The following is a 17,386-nucleotide window of genomic DNA, read 5'->3' as shown; positions in this document are numbered from 1 at the left end:
TCATAAATGAATTACGAATTCAATAAATATTCAACTAAAAAATCTCTTAAATCAACTAAAAAATCTCTTAAATTCAATAAATATTCAACTAAAAAATCTCTTAAATAAGAGTATGAATTAGTATAAGAATGTAATAAAACAAAAAATTGCAAAGATCATAGTAAAATAAAATATAGTATAAGAATATAATAAAACAAAAGTTTATAAAATGATCTAACAAAATAAAATGTCTAATATGGATTAAAAAATAAAAAATGATGATTGGAATTTTAAAACTGGATATACATTATTCGATATAAGTATATACTCCTATATTAAACCTCTGTGGCATATATTCAAAATTTCCTGTAGAGTATCGTATTATGAAATGAGGCGAGTCATGTATAATCAATATGAATAGTCAAAATCATTAGTTAGTCACCAACTAGGGATTCTTGCAAAGCTTAGATAACAAAAAATCACAAATTTATTAAAAAATTATATTTACAGTACACCTACAAAAAGATGTCTGATTTATGCTCGGATAAGACAATTAACCATAATTAAAACTTCATGATTTAATATTTTAATTTTAAAATTCATGAAACATACCAATTTTTTTGACCAATCTTATAATCATCCTCCCTTTATTTTATCTCAAGTGCCACACAAGTGATACAACTCCAATAGTGAAATCCAAAAACACCACCTCTTTGCAGCATTATTCCTTTCTTGTTTTCAACAATTTTATTCCCATTACATAGTATTTTTGTCACTCAAATCGACACATTCCACGGTGAGATTTGCATCCTAAACTCTTTCCCCAATGGTAACCCCAATTTGGACAACTCCACCCTATGAAATCCATTCATGTCATCTTCAACTGTTAGACCAAACTTCCTCTCTCCCAATCCCATCCCACTAACCTTTGCAAACTCCCTCTTCACCCCAAGAACTGTCACCTCATCAATCACCAACTTCTTCCCCAAAGCAAAATCCCCATTCAAAACTTTAGATTCAACTACAACCACTTCACCCTTCTCCACAAAACCACCATTAAACTTCACTAAGCTCCATTTCCCTCCCTCACTTGCAAACTCCAAACCCTCCCCATCATCCAAGAACACTTCCCCTGAGCTATTCCCACTCTCCCCCAACACCACCAGCAGTCGAAAAGCTGTCACCCTCGCCTCCTCTGTCGTCATAGCCTCGCCCTGCATGGCCACGATGCTCCCGCCCGCCACGTGCACGTTGATCTTGTCGGCCGGGGCGTCTAGCTCCACGTACCTCCCCTGCTTCACGCTCACCACGCTCGAGTGGTTGAACATGTTGAACCAGTTCCCGGCCGGGAAGTAGGCGTTCACCGTGACCGCGCCCTGTTCTAGCACAGGCGAGACGAGGATGCTCCGCCCAAGGAGGAACTGCGCGCTGTTTCCGTAGGTGTTGGGGTCGGCCGGGAAGGAGAAGAAGAGTGGCCTAGCGATAGGCACGCCCTTCGTGCTCGCCTCGTACATCTGGGTGTACATGTACGGCAACAGCCTGTAGCGAAGTCCCAAGACTTCACGGGCCGAGGCCGCCACGGACTCCCAGACGTACAGCTCCTGAGAGATGCTGCCTTTGTCGGAGTGGTCCCTGGCAAAGGGATAGAATGCCCCCAACTGCAACCAGTTCGTCCACCAAAATTAGTCTCATAGGGAAGGGAGTACTATTAAAAATGGAAAGCTACTCCCAATTTATTATTCATTTTTTTATCTTTCTCTATCAAGCTTTCTTCACTTTATTTATTTTTCTCTCTCGTACTTTACCAATTTAAAATTAAAACTTATGTCGTCCACCAATGAAACTGTTTTTTATGGATATAGAGAGAGTAATAGACATACCTGAATCCATCTCCGGCAGAGTTCCTCCGTCGTGTTACGCGCAAACCCACATATATCTGCTCCAACCATCGGAATCCCGAACAATCCCGAGCTCAACACGCTCGGGATAGAGTACGCCAAGTCATTCCACGTCGCGGCATTGTCGCCTGTCCAATGGGCCGTGTACTTTCCGGAGCCGACGAAAGTAGACCTGCTCAGAACAAACGGGCGTTTCCCGGTAGACTTAACCAGAGCTGCATGAGTAGCTCTGGCCTCCAAAAAACCATACAGATTATGCACATTGTACTCTGTTAAATTTCCATAATGCAGAGCCGTCGCCGGCACAGTCCTCTCATTGATGGGGCGGTTAGTGCCGGAGTTGTTGATCTGGTACGGAGGGTTGTCCAGGGAGGAAGACGGAGTCGGGGGCGAGGTGATGAAGTTCGACAGCTCGTTCATGTCGATCCAAAGCCCGTCCACCGGAAGAATGTCACAGAAAATCTTGATCTCGTTGGTCCAGAATTCTCCGGTGGCCGGGTTGAGGAAGTCCGGGAAATAAGTGTTTCCCGGCCAGACTTCGCCAAGGTAAGGCACGCCGTCTCGCTTGATGAACACATCGGCCTGCATTCCCCTCTTGTAAGTCGGGTAGGACTCGTTGACACTAATGCCTACGGTCAACGAACAGTCAGTGACGAAGCTAGGATTTTTTGATGTAATTAATGATTTTTGTGTTGGGATCTTACCGGGATCGACAATGACGACGTATTTTTGGCTGTTGTTGTGGAGTTGATCGACGAATTTCTTCATCTCATCGACGGGGAAGTTGAGAGGATCGAGAGTGAAGTCTTTGTAAGCATCCATGTAATCAATGTCGGTCCACATCACTTCTAATGGAATTTTAGCTTTTGCATAGTTAGCCACCACATTCTCAACCTCGTACACATCTTTGTACCCATACTTGCACTGGTGAAAGCCTATAGTAGTCAGAAACAAATCAAGCCTTAATTCGTCCTCAAAAGGAGTATGAAATTTGGTTAAATATCAGTTTATCCTGACCGAAAGACCAGTAAGGCACGGGAGCAGGGCGGCCGATGAGCTCGGTGTACTGCTCCATCACAAGCTCGGGCGTTGGCCCAGCGAAGAAGTACACATCAAGAACTCCTCCGATCACCTTATACGTGATCCGGTCGCCAGAATACTCGACATCCATGCCGTTACTATTGAGCAGCAGCACGCCGTGAGTGACGCCATTCGGCCGCACATCCATGTAGAAAGGGTGCGATCCGTACAAGTTTAGATCGATGTTGGCGCTGCCGATGTCGGCGTTCCACAGCGTGAGCGTCTGGTGAGGCTGGAGCCTGAAGGAGCTCTTGGTGTGCTCGCCTATGCCGTAGAGGTTGGACTTTGGGGGCGGCGGCAGCGACGACGAGAGCTGGAGGTATTGGTCCTTGAAGACGAGGTACGTCGAGGGCTGGTCTTTGGCCGGGGCGGTGTCGAAGAGGGTGGAGCCATCGCCGCGGCGGACGGCAAAGCCAAAGGGGGTGGTGTTTTGGAGGGTGAAGACGAGGTCGGAGGAGAGGAGAGAGCGGGAAACGAGGCGCGGCCGCGGGGTACGGGGGAGGATTTCGTTGGGGATTTCCCAACGAGTTTTGTTGGCGTCGGTTATCGTTACTCTTAGACGGTCTTTCGTTTCTAAGCTGCGAAAAATTGCTGGAAAATTAGCCATGGTGCTAAAATGAGTCAAATAAATGTTCCAATTTGTTAGACATAGTGTTAAAATGAACCAAATAAATGTTCCAATTTGTTAGCCATAGTGTTAAAATGAACCAAATAAATGTTCCAATTTGTTAGCCATAGTGTTAAAATGAACCAAATAAATGTTCCAATTTGTTAGCCATAGTGCTAAAATGAGTCAAATAAATGTTCCAATTTGTTAGCTATAGTGTTAAAATGAACCAAATAAATGTTCCAATTTGTTAGCCATAGTGCTAAAATGAGTCAAATAAATGTTCCAATTTGTTAGCTATAGTGTTAAAATGAACCAAATAAATGTTCCAATTTGTTAGCCATAATGCTAAAATGAACCAAATAAATGATCCAATTTGTTAGCCATAATGCTAAAATGAATCAAATAAATGTTCCAATTTGTCAAAAAGAATATTTATTGCCTATCAAATACATCTCATTCAAGTTATGTAAATTCTAACTAGTAAAAATAATTTTAAAAATTTGAGATTTATATAATTACACAAAGATCTTTACTCAACAATTTAAAACAATATCATAGAATTAGTGCTAAATAAAGTGATACATTACATAAACGGATAAAAATAGATTAAGCAACGAATGCTGAAGTAGTCAAACTGTTTAGATTGTCGACTGCAACAAACGTTTGATATTAACGAAATGACTCGTTTAATTAACGACGAATGCTAAATTAACACACAAAATTAAGTAAAATAAATCGAATTAAGTGAATCTTACTAAATTACACCCAAAACAAAAAAGCAGTAAAATATGCAAATTAAGACGATTTTGAAAAGAAAAATATGCCTCGGATTGAAGAACGATTGTTACCTGGCGGTGAGAGAGAGGAGCGGAATATCAGCGCCGTAAACGGCGGAGGGATTGATGAGCTGAAGAAGAGCGTCGAGAGATTTTTGCGACGAATCTGCCTTTACTGATCGGAGACGGTAGCCGTATCCGACTGGTTCTGCTGCAGCTGAAAATGGCGACGGATTGAAGAAGGCGACGAGAATGACGAAATGGAAAATTTTGATTTTTGAGTCGACCATTTTTCTACTGAAATTGAGGAATGAATTATGAATCAGTATCCTCTCTATGAGTGGATAGAGCGAATGACACATCAACCAATAATGCAAATAATAAATAGAGTCGTGATATTTTTTCCAATGTAGGTGTGAAAATGATTGAGTTCGACTAAGCTTTAAATTAATTATAGTGTATTATCGATTGCATTAATGTCGTGGTGTTTAAGTCACGCGATTCTTCACGTTTCTATAACGATTTCACCCATTTTTTTGTTTTATTTACAACGATCGTGCAATAGAGAGTCGTATATTTTTTTATTAAATGGAGCCGTAAATAAAATTGTCGTATTATCTGTTTTTCCTTTCAATTTATTTACTATCCCATGTTATATGAGGATAGTCGGACAGAATTTCAGGTAAAATGATAAAAGAATCATGAAAATTTCTTTTATAGTAGTATAAGAGGATAGTTGGATAGAATTTTATGTAATCGCCAAAAGAATAATAAATTGTGGTCAAATTTTGGTTCATATAATTTGAAAATCGACAAAAAAACAAATTTGGATTCATTCTTAATCATTTCACTATGAAAATTTCTAGTAGATTACATATATAGACAACTTGTATGAGGTGATGTCTGCGTACGTAGTTAGGAATTTTTTTTTTGTCATATCAAATACAATTTCACCATGATTTTTTTTTTTTTTTACTTTTTTTGAAATTGTGGGACGAACTAATATTGGATAAAAAAATTTATTATTTTCAAACAATTTACACCTGAATCAAATACAGAATTATATGTTAAACACTCCTTCACTCTCACATCAGTGAGCGCCAACTTTCTCTTCTTTCTCAAATCTCGTTGAAGATAGTCGAAAAGTACGTTATCGACTCCTCAGTTTAACTCATGATCAAATTTAAAGCATAAAAAGAAAAAATTAAAGAGAGAGCAACTAGATCACAGAATCATTTGATATGAACGAGGTCTAAGATAGGAATCATATCATGGGGCGGTGTGTTGTTAGGTTATTTCATTTGTTGTGAAAATACATCAAGAAGTAGTCTATTTGGGAAAAAGACAAATGGATGAACATTCAAATTTCTAAATGTGCTGTTATTTTGGATGTTGTGTTGTTTCGATTAAGCTTTTCTTGATGGTGATTAGTGATAAGTAAGATGGTTATTGTAATTATATTTAATCATATATTGTGCATAACGTCCTAGTTGTTGGGACAAAGAGGCAATAGTTGAAATTCTTGGGAAAATTGATGTGGACATACTCTTTGAGACTTTTTATTTAGTGGAGATTGTTCTCATTCGAAGATGTATTGACTTGCAAAACAAATTACTACTACTATATTGAAATAACTACACATAGAATTAGACATTAGGAATACAATAGAAAAGAGTAGTATATGTGCATCATCATTTTAGACTGGACTGAACAAATGTATCTGAAACAAATAATTTCTCTCAATCAATCACGGCCTTCATGGCTCCAGCTTCGATCATTTTTGCACCGCATTCGTCGAGACATATGAAGAAGTTGCACGATGCGCAGTAAAATCCAACACATTCATATTTATCATAGCGACAAATGTCGCAACGGCGTTTTTTGGTGAGAAGTTGATAGGTGAGACGGTGTCGATGAGCTGCCTCGTTCACATATTTCTGCCCCAACTTCATGTGTCTCCATAAGCCGGATACAGTTTTAAAGCATTTCGGATGGAAGGACAGATCGCAGGCGCGGCAGTGATACATCCAGCTCTTGGGATTCATTTGCGTTTCACATTGATCGCAGTAGAAATCGCCAGGGCGATCGAGAGTGGCGTCGTACGTCAGCAGCAGCGGGTGGCGCTCGTCCCATCTGCGGCTGCTCACTGACGCCGGCAACACTGCGCATCTAACGTGCACGATGAAATCACATGAGTTGGTGCAGCACTTGTAACAATCATAATTGTCTACGATGTAGCCACAACCAGCCGCACACGTGAAGCGCCATGAGTTGGCTTTTCTTTGTAGATCCGACTGAGCCACGTGCTTGAGGAGATGCTGCGGGTGAGCTGCGTGATGTATGGTACGCGTCAGAGAAGCGCACTCGATATCCACTTTGAAGTTGCACTTTCCACAAGCGTAAAACAACCCGTTCATTCGATAGCGACAGACACTGCAATGCTCCCACTTCCAAGGCTGAAGTTTGTCACAAGATTGGAGGAGTAGGTAGTGATCATCATCATCACCACCACCACCACCACGACCACCACCACCACCAGCATCATCATCATCATCATCATCGTCGTCGTCGTCGTCGTCGTCATCTTCATCGTCATCGTCATCGTCATCGTCATCATCATCATCATCGTCGTCATCATCATCGTCATCATCATCATGTTGTTGGTGGAGTGGAAGAGACGGGAGGCGAGGCGGCAAGTGAAAGCAAGCGATGTGAAGATTGTATTTGCATTCACTGCAACTCATATAGTATTGCTTTGATATAGGAGTGTTGCACCCATCGCATATCAATTTCGAGATCACTCCATAGTTCTCCTCGTCTTCTTCTTCTTCTTGGCTTTGATGATCCGATGAGATTAAAGTTAGTGGATGTTGGTGATGACACAACTCATATTTCTCCTTCACCAACTCATCTGCATCATTTGGCATGCTGATGGGTGGATGCAATTTTGTTCCTCCTCTTTGTCTCATCACAAAAGGTGTAATGAGTTCCTCTGCCACCTCATTTATTGGAAGATGGATCACGCCTTTCTCATTTCTGGTGGACATAAAAACACATGAAAATTAATAAAGGATAACCATAATTTAACAAGTAATGACATGATGTAGAAATAAATTATACTCAGTGACGCGAGGGGGAGGCGGCCTGTCGAAGAGACGTGGACGATATATCTGCAGATGGGACAATGATACATCCAATATTTGGGTAAAAAAGATATGCTGCATACATCACATTTGTAGCCAAATCTGATATATTCTGATGGGACATAAAAAGAGAGAGAAAGAGAGTGATGATGGTCTTCCCTCATGAAGTTTTGAGGCAAGGAAGCACATTTCTCATGGATCCAATATTGGCAAGCATCTGCGGTGCATACATAAGAACTATCCTTGCGCCTGGTGCCACAAGCATCGCACTTGAAGGAGCACCTTCTCCTACACAACTTCAAATTGTGGTTGGGGTGACTTGGATGATGTATGATGGCGCACCTTTGCTCATCATCATCAAGGACTGCTGCTGCATCGATCAGGTCCTTCTGTTGCGCGCATCTCAGGTGCATCTGGAACCTGCATCCTGAGCCTGTACATTGGTAACCAATGCTCCAAATCACCTTTCCACAGATGGAACACCTGTATAGATCTGGTTCGAGCCGTAGGATGAGAATGTCTTCAGGGTGGTGCAATGGAAGCCGTATCTCTCTCGCCATCTCTGCACATTCTTCGTGTAATAGATTTGGATACTCACATTCTTTGATGCTGCATCCATAAGCTTGCTCCCTGCTGCCAAACAGCACTTCACAACCATAACAGTAATCTCCTTCGCGAGTTTCCACCAGAGTGAGTGGATGCTCGTGGCTCCAATGATCGATCATCTCTCTCTCGTCCTCCTTCATCTCTATCTTTGTTTTTTTCTCACTCATTATGTGTTGTTTGCTAATTTTGGAAAAATTTTGCTGACAAACTATATCCCATCTTTCAAACATTTTATAGCAAACATATAGCACACACATCAATAAAATCATTCAAAATCAACAACAAAGCATTTCAGTGTTACTGCCTTTCCCTGTTACATGTAATTTGCTTTTAGTGATGATTCTAATTATTATGTAGACTGCTTTAAGAATTTATCTTTTTTAAAAGCACAAACTGAATGGTTCAGCTTGTTTTTGAGTGTATATAGCTGTTACATCTCTAATCACAATATGGAAAGAGAACGTAATCAAACAATCACTGCCTCTCTCTTTATCTTTGTCTTTTGTTTTTCTTTTATCTTTGAATTTGGCTTTTTCTTTAATAGGAGTAACATCTTTGTCTTTTGTTTTCTTTATGGAACTGATATTTCTGTTTCATTATATATTAGTTACTTTTATTACTACATTTGATTTAAGAAGTTTTTAAACTTTTATTTTTAATTTGATTGAATCATTATTTAATGAACATCAAAGTTTAATTAACTTTTTTATGCTAACTAAATTTATTTATTTTTCAGATATTTATTTTGGAAATACTTTAATTGCAATATCGACTCAAGAATCATTGGAAAATGAAAATATTACTAACACCGTTAATATTTATGCTAACTATAAATTGATTATTTTCCAATGAATCTTGAGTCGATATTGCAACTGAAGTAATTTCGAAATAAATAATAGAATGAAAAAAATATTTACTAATATAAGAAATCTTAATTGAATTACGAATTTAATAAATATTCAACTAAAAAATCTCTTAAATCAAAATGCATTAGTAAGGATGTAATAAAACAAAAAATTGTAAAGATCATAGTAAAATAAAATATAGTATAAGAATATAATAAACAAAAGTTTATAAAATGATCTAACAAAATAAAATGTCTACTATGGATTAAAAAATAAAAAATGATGATTGGAATTTGAAAACTGAATATACATTATTCAAAATAAGTAAATACTCCTATATTAATTTGAAGTCTGTATTTCTGTGGCATATATTCAAAATTTCCAGTAGAGTATCCTAAAGTCATGGATAATCAATATGAATAGTCAAAATTAGTTAGTCACCGTGATTCTTGCAAAGTTTAGATAACAAAAAAAACATAAATCTATTAAAAACTTATATTTACAAAAAAAAATGTCTGATTTATGACGGATAAGCAAAAGTAAAACTTTATAATTTAATATTTCAATTTCAAAAAAAATTCATGAAAGTACCAAATTTCTTGACCAAACTTATAACCATCATCCCTTTACTTTTTTCTCAAATGCCATATAACTCCATTAATAATGAAATCCAAAAACAACACCTCTTAATAGTATATATTTCAACTTTATTTCTTTCTTGTTTACAACAATTTTATTCCCATTACACAGTATTTGTGTCACTTAATCGATATATTATTAAATGTAGTAAATAAAATTGGCGTATTATTTGTTTTTCCTTTGAATTTATCGATTTACTATACCGTGTTATATGAGGATAGTCGGATAGAATTTCAGGTAAAATGACAAAAGAATCATGAAAATTTCTCTTATAGTAGTATATGAGGATAGTTGGATAGAATTTTATGTAAGTAATCGCCAAAAGAACAATAAATTGTGGTCAAATTTTGGTTCATATAATTTGAAAATCGCCCAAAAAAACAAATTTAATTGGATTCATTCTAATCATTTCACTATGAAAAATTCAAGTAGCTTACGTATAATAGAAAACTTGTATGAGGTGATGTCTGCGTAGGATTTTTTTTTTTTTTTTTCTGATGTTGAATGGAAAACAAATGAAATAAGTACACATAGAATAGACATAAGGAATACAAGAGGAAAGAGGAAAACAAAATCAACATTAGTAGAATATGTGTATCATCATTCTAGACAGGACTGAACATATGATATCTGAAATAAATAATTTCTCTCAATTAATCCACGGCCTTCATGTCTCCAGCACCGATCATTTTTGCCCCGCAGTCGTCGAGACATATGAAGAAGTTGCACGATGCACAGTAAAATCCATCACATTCAAATTTATTACAACCACAAATGTCGCAACGGCGTTTTTTGGTGAGAAGTTGATATGTGAGACGGTGTCGATGAGCTGCCTCGTTCACATATTTCTGTCCCAACTTCATGTGTCTCCATAAGCCGGATACAGTTTTAAAGCATCTAGGATGGAAGGAGAGATCGCAGGCGCGGCAGCGATACATCCACCTCTTGGGATTCATCCGCGTTTCACATTGATCGCAGTAGAAATCGCCAGGGCGATTGAGAGTCGCGTCGTATGTCAACATCAGCGGGTGGCGCTCGTCCCATCTAAGGCTGCTGACTGATGCAGGCAACACAGCACATCTAACGTGCACCATGAAATCACATGAGTTGTTGCAGCACCTGTAACAAACGTTGTCTATGACGTAGCCACAACCGGCCGCGCACATGAAGCGCCATGACTTGGCATCTCTTTTTAGATCCGGCTGAGCCACATGCTCGAGGAGATGCTGCGGGTGACCTGCGTGATGTATGGTATCCGTCATACAAGCGCACTCGATATCTACTTTGAAGTTGCACTTTCCACAAGCGTAAAACAACCCGTTCATACGATACCAACAGACGTCGCAATGTTGCCACTTCCAAGGCTGAAGTTTGTCACAAGATTGGAGGAGTAAGTGATGAACATCATCATGATGTTGTTGGTGGAGCGGAAGAGACGGGAGGCGAGGTGGCAAGTGAAAGCAAGCGATGTGAAGATTGTATTTGCATTCACTGCAACTCATATAGTAATACTTACTAGTTGATGTTGATATAGGAGTGATGCATCCATCACATATCAATTCTGATCTCACTCCATAATTCTCCTCGTCTTCTTCTTCTTGGTTTTGATGATCCGATGAGTGTAAAGTTAGTTGATGTTGGTGATGAATGAACTTATATTTCACCTTCACCAACTGATCATCTTCATCATTAGGTATGTTGATGGGTGGTTGCAATGCTGTTCCTCCTCTTTGTCTCATCACAAAAGGTGTAACGAGTTCCTCTACCACCTCATTTATTGGAAGATGGATCACGCCTTCCCCGATATTTCTTGTGGACATAAAAACACATGACAATAAGTAAGGATAATCTAACAAGTAATGACACGGCATGAATGATGTAGAAATAAATTATACCCAATGACAAGAGGGGGAGGTGGCATGTCGAAGGAACACTTGATGTGGACGATATATCTGCAGATTGGACAATGATATATCCAATAGTTGGGTGAAAAAGATATGCTGCATACATTACATTTGTAGTCCAATCTGATATATTCTTTTGGCACATGAAATGAGAGAGAAAGAGAGTGATGATGGTATTCCCTCTTGATGTTTTGAGGCAAGGAAACACATTTCTCATGGAGCCAATATTGGCAAGCATCTGCGGTGCATACATACGAACTATCCCTGCGCCTGATGCCGCAAGCATTGCACTTGAAGGTGCACCTTTTCCTCCAGAACTTCAACTTGTGGTTGGGGTGACTTGGATGATGTATGATGGTGTGCCTTTGCTCATCCTCATGACGGGTTGCTGCTGCGTCGATCAGGTCACTTTCTTCCACGCATCTCAGGTGCATCTGGAACTTGCATTTTGCGCTTGTACATTTGTAACCAATGCTCCAAATCACCCTTCCACAGATAGAACACACGTATAGGTCTGGTTCGTGCCGTTGGATGAGTATGTGTTGAGGGTGGTACAATGGAAGCCGTATCTCTCTCGCCATCTCTGCACATTCTTCATGTAATAGATTTGGATACTCACATCCATTGATGCTGCATCCATAAGCTTGCTCCCCGCTACCAAACCGTAATTCACAACCATAACAATAATCTCGTTCACGAGTTTCCACCAGAGTGAGTGGATGCTCGTGGCTCCAATGATCGATCATCTCTCTCTCATCCTCCATCTCTATCTTTGTTTTTTTCTCACTCATTATGTGTTGTTTCCTAATTTTGGAAAAATTTTACCGACAAACTATATCCCATCTTTCAAACATTTTATAGCAAACATATAGCACACACATCGCTAAAGTCATTCAACATCAACAACAAAGCATTTCACTCAAAGAATCTTCTTTTTCTTTGGTACTGCCTTTCTCTGTTACATGTAATTATCTTTTAGTGATTGATGAGTCTAATTATGTAGACTGCTTTAAGAATTTTTCTTTTTTAAAAGCACAAACTGAATGGTTCAGCTTGTTTTTGAGTATATATATTGCTGTTACATATCTAATCACAATATGGAAAAAGAACATAATCAAACAATCACTGCCTTTCTCTTTAACTTTGTCTTTTGTTTTTTTCTCTTTATCTTTGAATTTGGCTTTCTCTTTAATAACATCTGTCTTTTGTTTTTTTTATGGAATTGATATTTCTGTTTGTGGCATTTTGTTAAAGCAGGAATCTTTGGTGCAAAATAAAAAAAAAGAAAGATTTTGGTAGCACTAATGAACAATAACATATACTACTACAAAGGCTGATGACAGTCAACAGGCAACTACTATTTCTGCATCTCAAAGAATTTACAGAGTAACCAATCAAAAAATCAAAATGTTGTTTAGAGTTATAATAAGGTGGTGTAATCACTAATCAGCCAGCAGTGTTATTGTATGAAATTTTGAGAATAACAGAGATAGGAATATTAACCAAATGGCCTTGATTCCCAAACAACCCTATCCTCCCATAGCTTGCCACTGAACTGTTCATGGTGGCGCTAATGAACACACTCAACACCTGCTTCTCTCCACCGCCGATCGAGAAGTGCGCCGGCGTCACCTTCACCGAGGCTCCATAAGGCGCGGTCCACCCGACGCTGTATGTCTCGTTGCCACCGACGTTTGTCACGACTCGCTGCACGGTCACGGACTGGTTCAGCTTCGATACCGTGATCGAGGGCAGGTTGAGGTCGGTGGCGTTCAAGGTCGGACCCCCGCAGCTCGTTCCCGTGTAGTTCAGGACTACAGGAGACGAGCCGTTGATTCCGCACAGGAACGAGATGTAATCATCATAGCCTGCGCAGTAAAACCACTTACGTTAGTTAGTTTAGTAATTTAACGGGCGTAGAGCGAAAGAGGGGGACGTACCCGAATCAAGAATGAGGCCGGGATCCAACGCTCCGGTGGCATTGACGAATCCGCTCCCCATGTCGAAGGGAGTGGCCGGAGACTGGTTCACGTCGGGGTTGGTGTAGGCGCGCTGGGCCATGATCGGCCCACCCTTTTTGTCGTTGAGGGATGCCGTTGTCGAGAGGGCGGATCCGATCGCGGACGGAGAGAAAGAAGGGAACTTCTGCTTGATCAAGGCTGCAAGTCCAGCAATGTGAGGAGCTGCCATGCTTGTTCCAGACATCATTGCAAAGCTCTCACCTACACTAGTCAAGAAAACGGTGAGCTCGATGATGAAGCGCAACTTAATTGGCAAAGTTATCTTGGTCACGGATTAAATGAGGAACTATAATTGATCCTCTTAAACGAAGTTATACCTCGAAACTCGATAGACTCCTGGCCACGCGAGCTCCACGCAGACCATATGAAGTTCCCGGGTGCAACGACGTTCGGTTTTAGTATGTCGGCGTTAGCAAGAGAATTGTCTTCTGGATCTGGCCCCCTAGCAGAATAATACATAACCTTAGGAGCAGAGTGGCTGAAATTTGCTTTTATTCCACCAGAAACACTTGCTAATCCCCCAAATCTAACTATTTCCTTTGAGCTATCATCTCTCTCCAAAGAAGAATTGTAATAATGTAGAAAGATCTGCATCAATATATCAGTGTATACACGTTATGGAACGATAATTTTGTGCTAGGAAGTCGGAAGCAAGCATACTCACTTTTGAATCGTCTGGTGATGGGATTATAATACCCGGGATCCTCATTGGGACTGGGTTGAGCTGGAAGCCGATAACATATGGATCCATGTAGAACACGACGCCAGCTGCACTGAGGTTGTCTGCGGTCTCTAGGGCTTGTTTGATGGTGGAGAGGCCGAGAACGAACCGAATAGAGTAGCTGCAGATCAGAAGATTCCCTTTGACAACACTCTGATTGAAGTTGCTGGCGTCTTGGCATTCGCTAACATACAAGTCATTCGCAGCTGCTGTTGTTGTGTTTAAGGCGTGGATAGCAGAAACTAACGTGTACATTGAGCCTTCATCGGTCCCAGCTGGAGAAAACAGATAAAAGAACGAGTTAATCGCATGCTATTCAATCGACACCATATGTAGCAGTTGATCAAGAATTTGAACTATGAGGCTTACGAGCAAGTCCGACTCCAGAGATTGTGATGTTGTTGCCAAGGACTATAGAGTTACTATAGGTCCGGTCGTGAGTTGCAGCCCCAACGGTGAAGATCCACGGGCTAAAAGAAGAGACGCTCTTGGGAGACGGCCCGGTGTTTCCTGCTGCCTGCACAACAAAAATCCCTGCCTTGACGGCCGATAGCAAAGCCATGTCTATGGGATTAAAGAAAGTGGCAATGCCGGGAGGTCGCCTGTTTGGTGTTATCGACAAGCTTATTATGTCCACTCCATCCTGTGCAGCCTACGAAAGCAAAAAACATGATAATGGAAATCCAATGTGATATCGAATAACAAAAACTCGCTCATAAGAAGAAGAAAGGCTGATTTTGATGAAGAATGGGTACATATGAAATACATTCTTACTTGATCTATGGCAGCAACCACATCTGCAGCGAAGCCTCCAAAGCTCTTGTATAACGCCTTATAAACAGCAACGCTGTAACATATCAGAATCAGATCAATTCATAAGTCAGCATACGGATAACAAATAGAAAGTCGAAGCAAGATTCTTACTGCGAACGAGGAGCCATTCCACTGGCATTTCCAAAGGTATGTCCAGCTACCACAACTTCAATTCCATGATTTCCTGCTGCAGTAGCCGCTGTGTGCCTGCAATAGTTTCCGTATAAACGCAAAGGAATATAACAAATACAATTACGCAATTACGTAATAATAGTAAAGGCAGATGGAGAACACATACGTCCCATGGCCATCACCATCAAATGGCGAAGCATAGTCCTGTGTGGCATTAAAAATCCCTCTAGTGATCGCAGAGGCTGCAAAATGGCGAGCCCCAACGAGCTTTCTGTTGCAGGATCCGGATGGAAAGTCTCGTGTGACCTCACAGATTCCTGAGAAGTGCTGTGGAACGGGGTATGGCTTGTCAGGCGAATTATCAGAGAAGCTAGGGTGTGTGGGATCAATCCCAGTGTCGATAAATCCAATGACAATCCCTTCTCCCGCTGTATCAAATCCGCCTTCTTGTGCCCACGCACCTTGAGGAAGACCAAGAAACTGTGGTGTATGAGTAGTAGCAGTCCTGACTGAGAAATCCAATACCACATTCGACACCTCGCTCCTCGTTGACAGCTTGTAAGCCTTCAAAAACATCATCAAAACACACAATGAACACAGACAACATAACACAGGAAGCATAACACGCACACATACACTTGCTGCTCGATGTATTAGGCCACGAGGCAATGACCAAACTCGGGACCTTACTAACCTGCTGCTGAGTGACAAGCACAGCAAATCCATTGATTAGGTAACGGTAGCTGTAGAGCTTTAGATAGCTTTCACCCCTCAATGCTTGTTTTAACAGAGAATCATGCACACGGTCTACGTATGGCTTATGGCCCCTATCCGTCCTTGACGCATTTCTGATTTCACCACAGTTGAAGCACATTAACTACCATGATTTTATCAGTGATAATAAGAACACAGTCAATAAATAGGAAATCTATAGCCCTAATTGCCAAATGCAAATGACAATTTCGAACAATATCACTTAACATTTTCTTACAAGAGGCTAATTCACTACAGTATACAGTAATGCTTCTTACAAAGATAAGAGCTTTATAGACATTAATAACTTAATGTTTTCCAACAAAGGAAACAAAACAATTCTTTGATTGAGCCTGAATGCCAGAATCAAATGCACCTCAAGTGCAATAAAATACAAATTAGCTTCCCAAAATATGCAAAACCCAACTACAACAAAAACGGACAAAATTACTCAAACTTGCCACTAGATTAGAAACAGCATTTAATTCAAGAAAAACTAAAAATAACTCAACAAATACAAAACAAAACACAGAACATCAGGGGAAAAAAATTCAATCTCACCATAGCAAACATACACTCGAATTAAAACAAAATTCTCAATAAAAATTGTACCTTGCAGGTTTATCAAATCTACTCATTCCCTCAGACCCATTGCCTTTAACATGGTGCCCCTTCTTAACTCTAAGCTCATCATATAAGTGAGAAGCTGGGGCTTGTTTGAGAGTGACAATATACACAGCAGTAACATTATCTGCATCACCCTGAGCACAGCTGCACCCCACAAACACAGCCAAACACAGCATTACACCCCAAAACCCAACTCCCCACCTGCCCTCCATCAGCATTGCAAAAGCTTCTCCTTTTTAGCAATGACCCAAAACCTAAGAAGCACAGAATTCTTCCTTGAATGGGAAGGTGGGAAGGTACGTCGCTTTCTTCAAGAAGTACAACCTCCCATTTCGCCAAGATTCAATCTTTCCCACTTTCTTGAAATGCAGAGGTACAACCCTTGCTCCAATTCCGAGATGTGCAGACTCACAGCCCTTTAATGGTTTTCCAGCACAAGCTTCTCCCTTTTACAGTAGAAGAAGAAAAGATGAACCCTTTTTCACACTCACTCCACTACTCACTTAAATATCTGCATTTATTATAAAATTAATTTAATAGGTACACACAAATGTTAGGCAGGAGTATGATGCTATTGACTGCTGTCTGTTCATTAATAATGTGGCATTTATTTCCATCCTTATTTTGCTTACATTACTTTGAAGTGAATTTATAAATGTAATTTAAGAAAGATAAAGACAGGAGTGAATCTGCCACCTAGACTTGGGCGGCGTGTAGATAAACGTTTTTGTTTACAAGTAAACAAAATCATCAACGGGTATATTGAAAAAAATTGGATCTTTTATCTTTTGGTGTTATTCGTTTTCTTTCAACTAGGTTTTAGATTGTCTGTATCTTCA

The 17,386-nt window shown here is 40.0% G+C and overlaps 4 protein-coding genes across 4 annotated transcripts; all 4 read right to left on the bottom strand.

Moving 5' to 3' along the window:
* Positions 1-669: 669 nt before the first annotated feature.
* On the bottom strand, positions 670-4,722 carry LOC125208466 (alpha-glucosidase). Its single transcript, XM_048108092.2, has 5 exons — positions 4,416-4,722; positions 2,895-3,535; positions 2,582-2,812; positions 1,860-2,506; positions 670-1,637 (listed from the first exon to the last, which is right to left on the bottom strand). Exons 1-5 carry the CDS (start codon positions 4,703-4,705, stop codon positions 756-758), a joined length of 2,691 nt encoding a protein of 896 aa, XP_047964049.2. The 5' UTR covers positions 4,706-4,722; the 3' UTR covers positions 670-755.
* Positions 4,723-5,989: 1,267 nt separating this feature from the next.
* Positions 5,990-7,696, bottom strand: LOC125208195 (uncharacterized). The gene is made up of 2 exons (XM_048107779.2): positions 7,464-7,696; positions 5,990-7,379 (listed from the first exon to the last, which is right to left on the bottom strand). Exons 1-2 carry the CDS (start codon positions 7,565-7,567, stop codon positions 6,083-6,085), a joined length of 1,401 nt encoding a protein of 466 aa, XP_047963736.1. The 5' UTR covers positions 7,568-7,696; the 3' UTR covers positions 5,990-6,082.
* A 2,436-nt stretch (positions 7,697-10,132) lies between these two features.
* LOC125206977 (uncharacterized) lies at positions 10,133-12,311 on the bottom strand. Its single transcript, XM_048106188.2, has 2 exons — positions 11,472-12,311; positions 10,133-11,385 (listed from the first exon to the last, which is right to left on the bottom strand). Exons 1-2 carry the CDS (start codon positions 12,269-12,271, stop codon positions 10,230-10,232), a joined length of 1,956 nt encoding a protein of 651 aa, XP_047962145.2. The 5' UTR covers positions 12,272-12,311; the 3' UTR covers positions 10,133-10,229.
* A 443-nt stretch (positions 12,312-12,754) lies between these two features.
* LOC125203796 (Subtilase family protein) lies at positions 12,755-17,135 on the bottom strand. The gene is made up of 10 exons (XM_048102246.2): positions 16,533-17,135; positions 15,862-16,015; positions 15,334-15,731; positions 15,147-15,242; positions 14,997-15,069; positions 14,592-14,874; positions 14,166-14,497; positions 13,819-14,089; positions 13,421-13,702; positions 12,755-13,348 (listed from the first exon to the last, which is right to left on the bottom strand). Exons 1-10 carry the CDS (start codon positions 16,763-16,765, stop codon positions 12,927-12,929), a joined length of 2,544 nt encoding a protein of 847 aa, XP_047958203.1. The 5' UTR covers positions 16,766-17,135; the 3' UTR covers positions 12,755-12,926.
* Between the last annotated feature and the right edge of the window lie 251 nt (positions 17,136-17,386).

This window comes from Salvia hispanica, chromosome 6 (assembly GCF_029641045.1).
Source record: "Salvia hispanica isolate PSC_SH4W2 chromosome 6, Shi_PSC_v1, whole genome shotgun sequence".
Classification (NCBI taxonomy): Eukaryota; Viridiplantae; Streptophyta; class Magnoliopsida; order Lamiales; family Lamiaceae; genus Salvia; species Salvia hispanica.
This window is presented reverse-complemented; position numbering and strand designations above follow the sequence as displayed.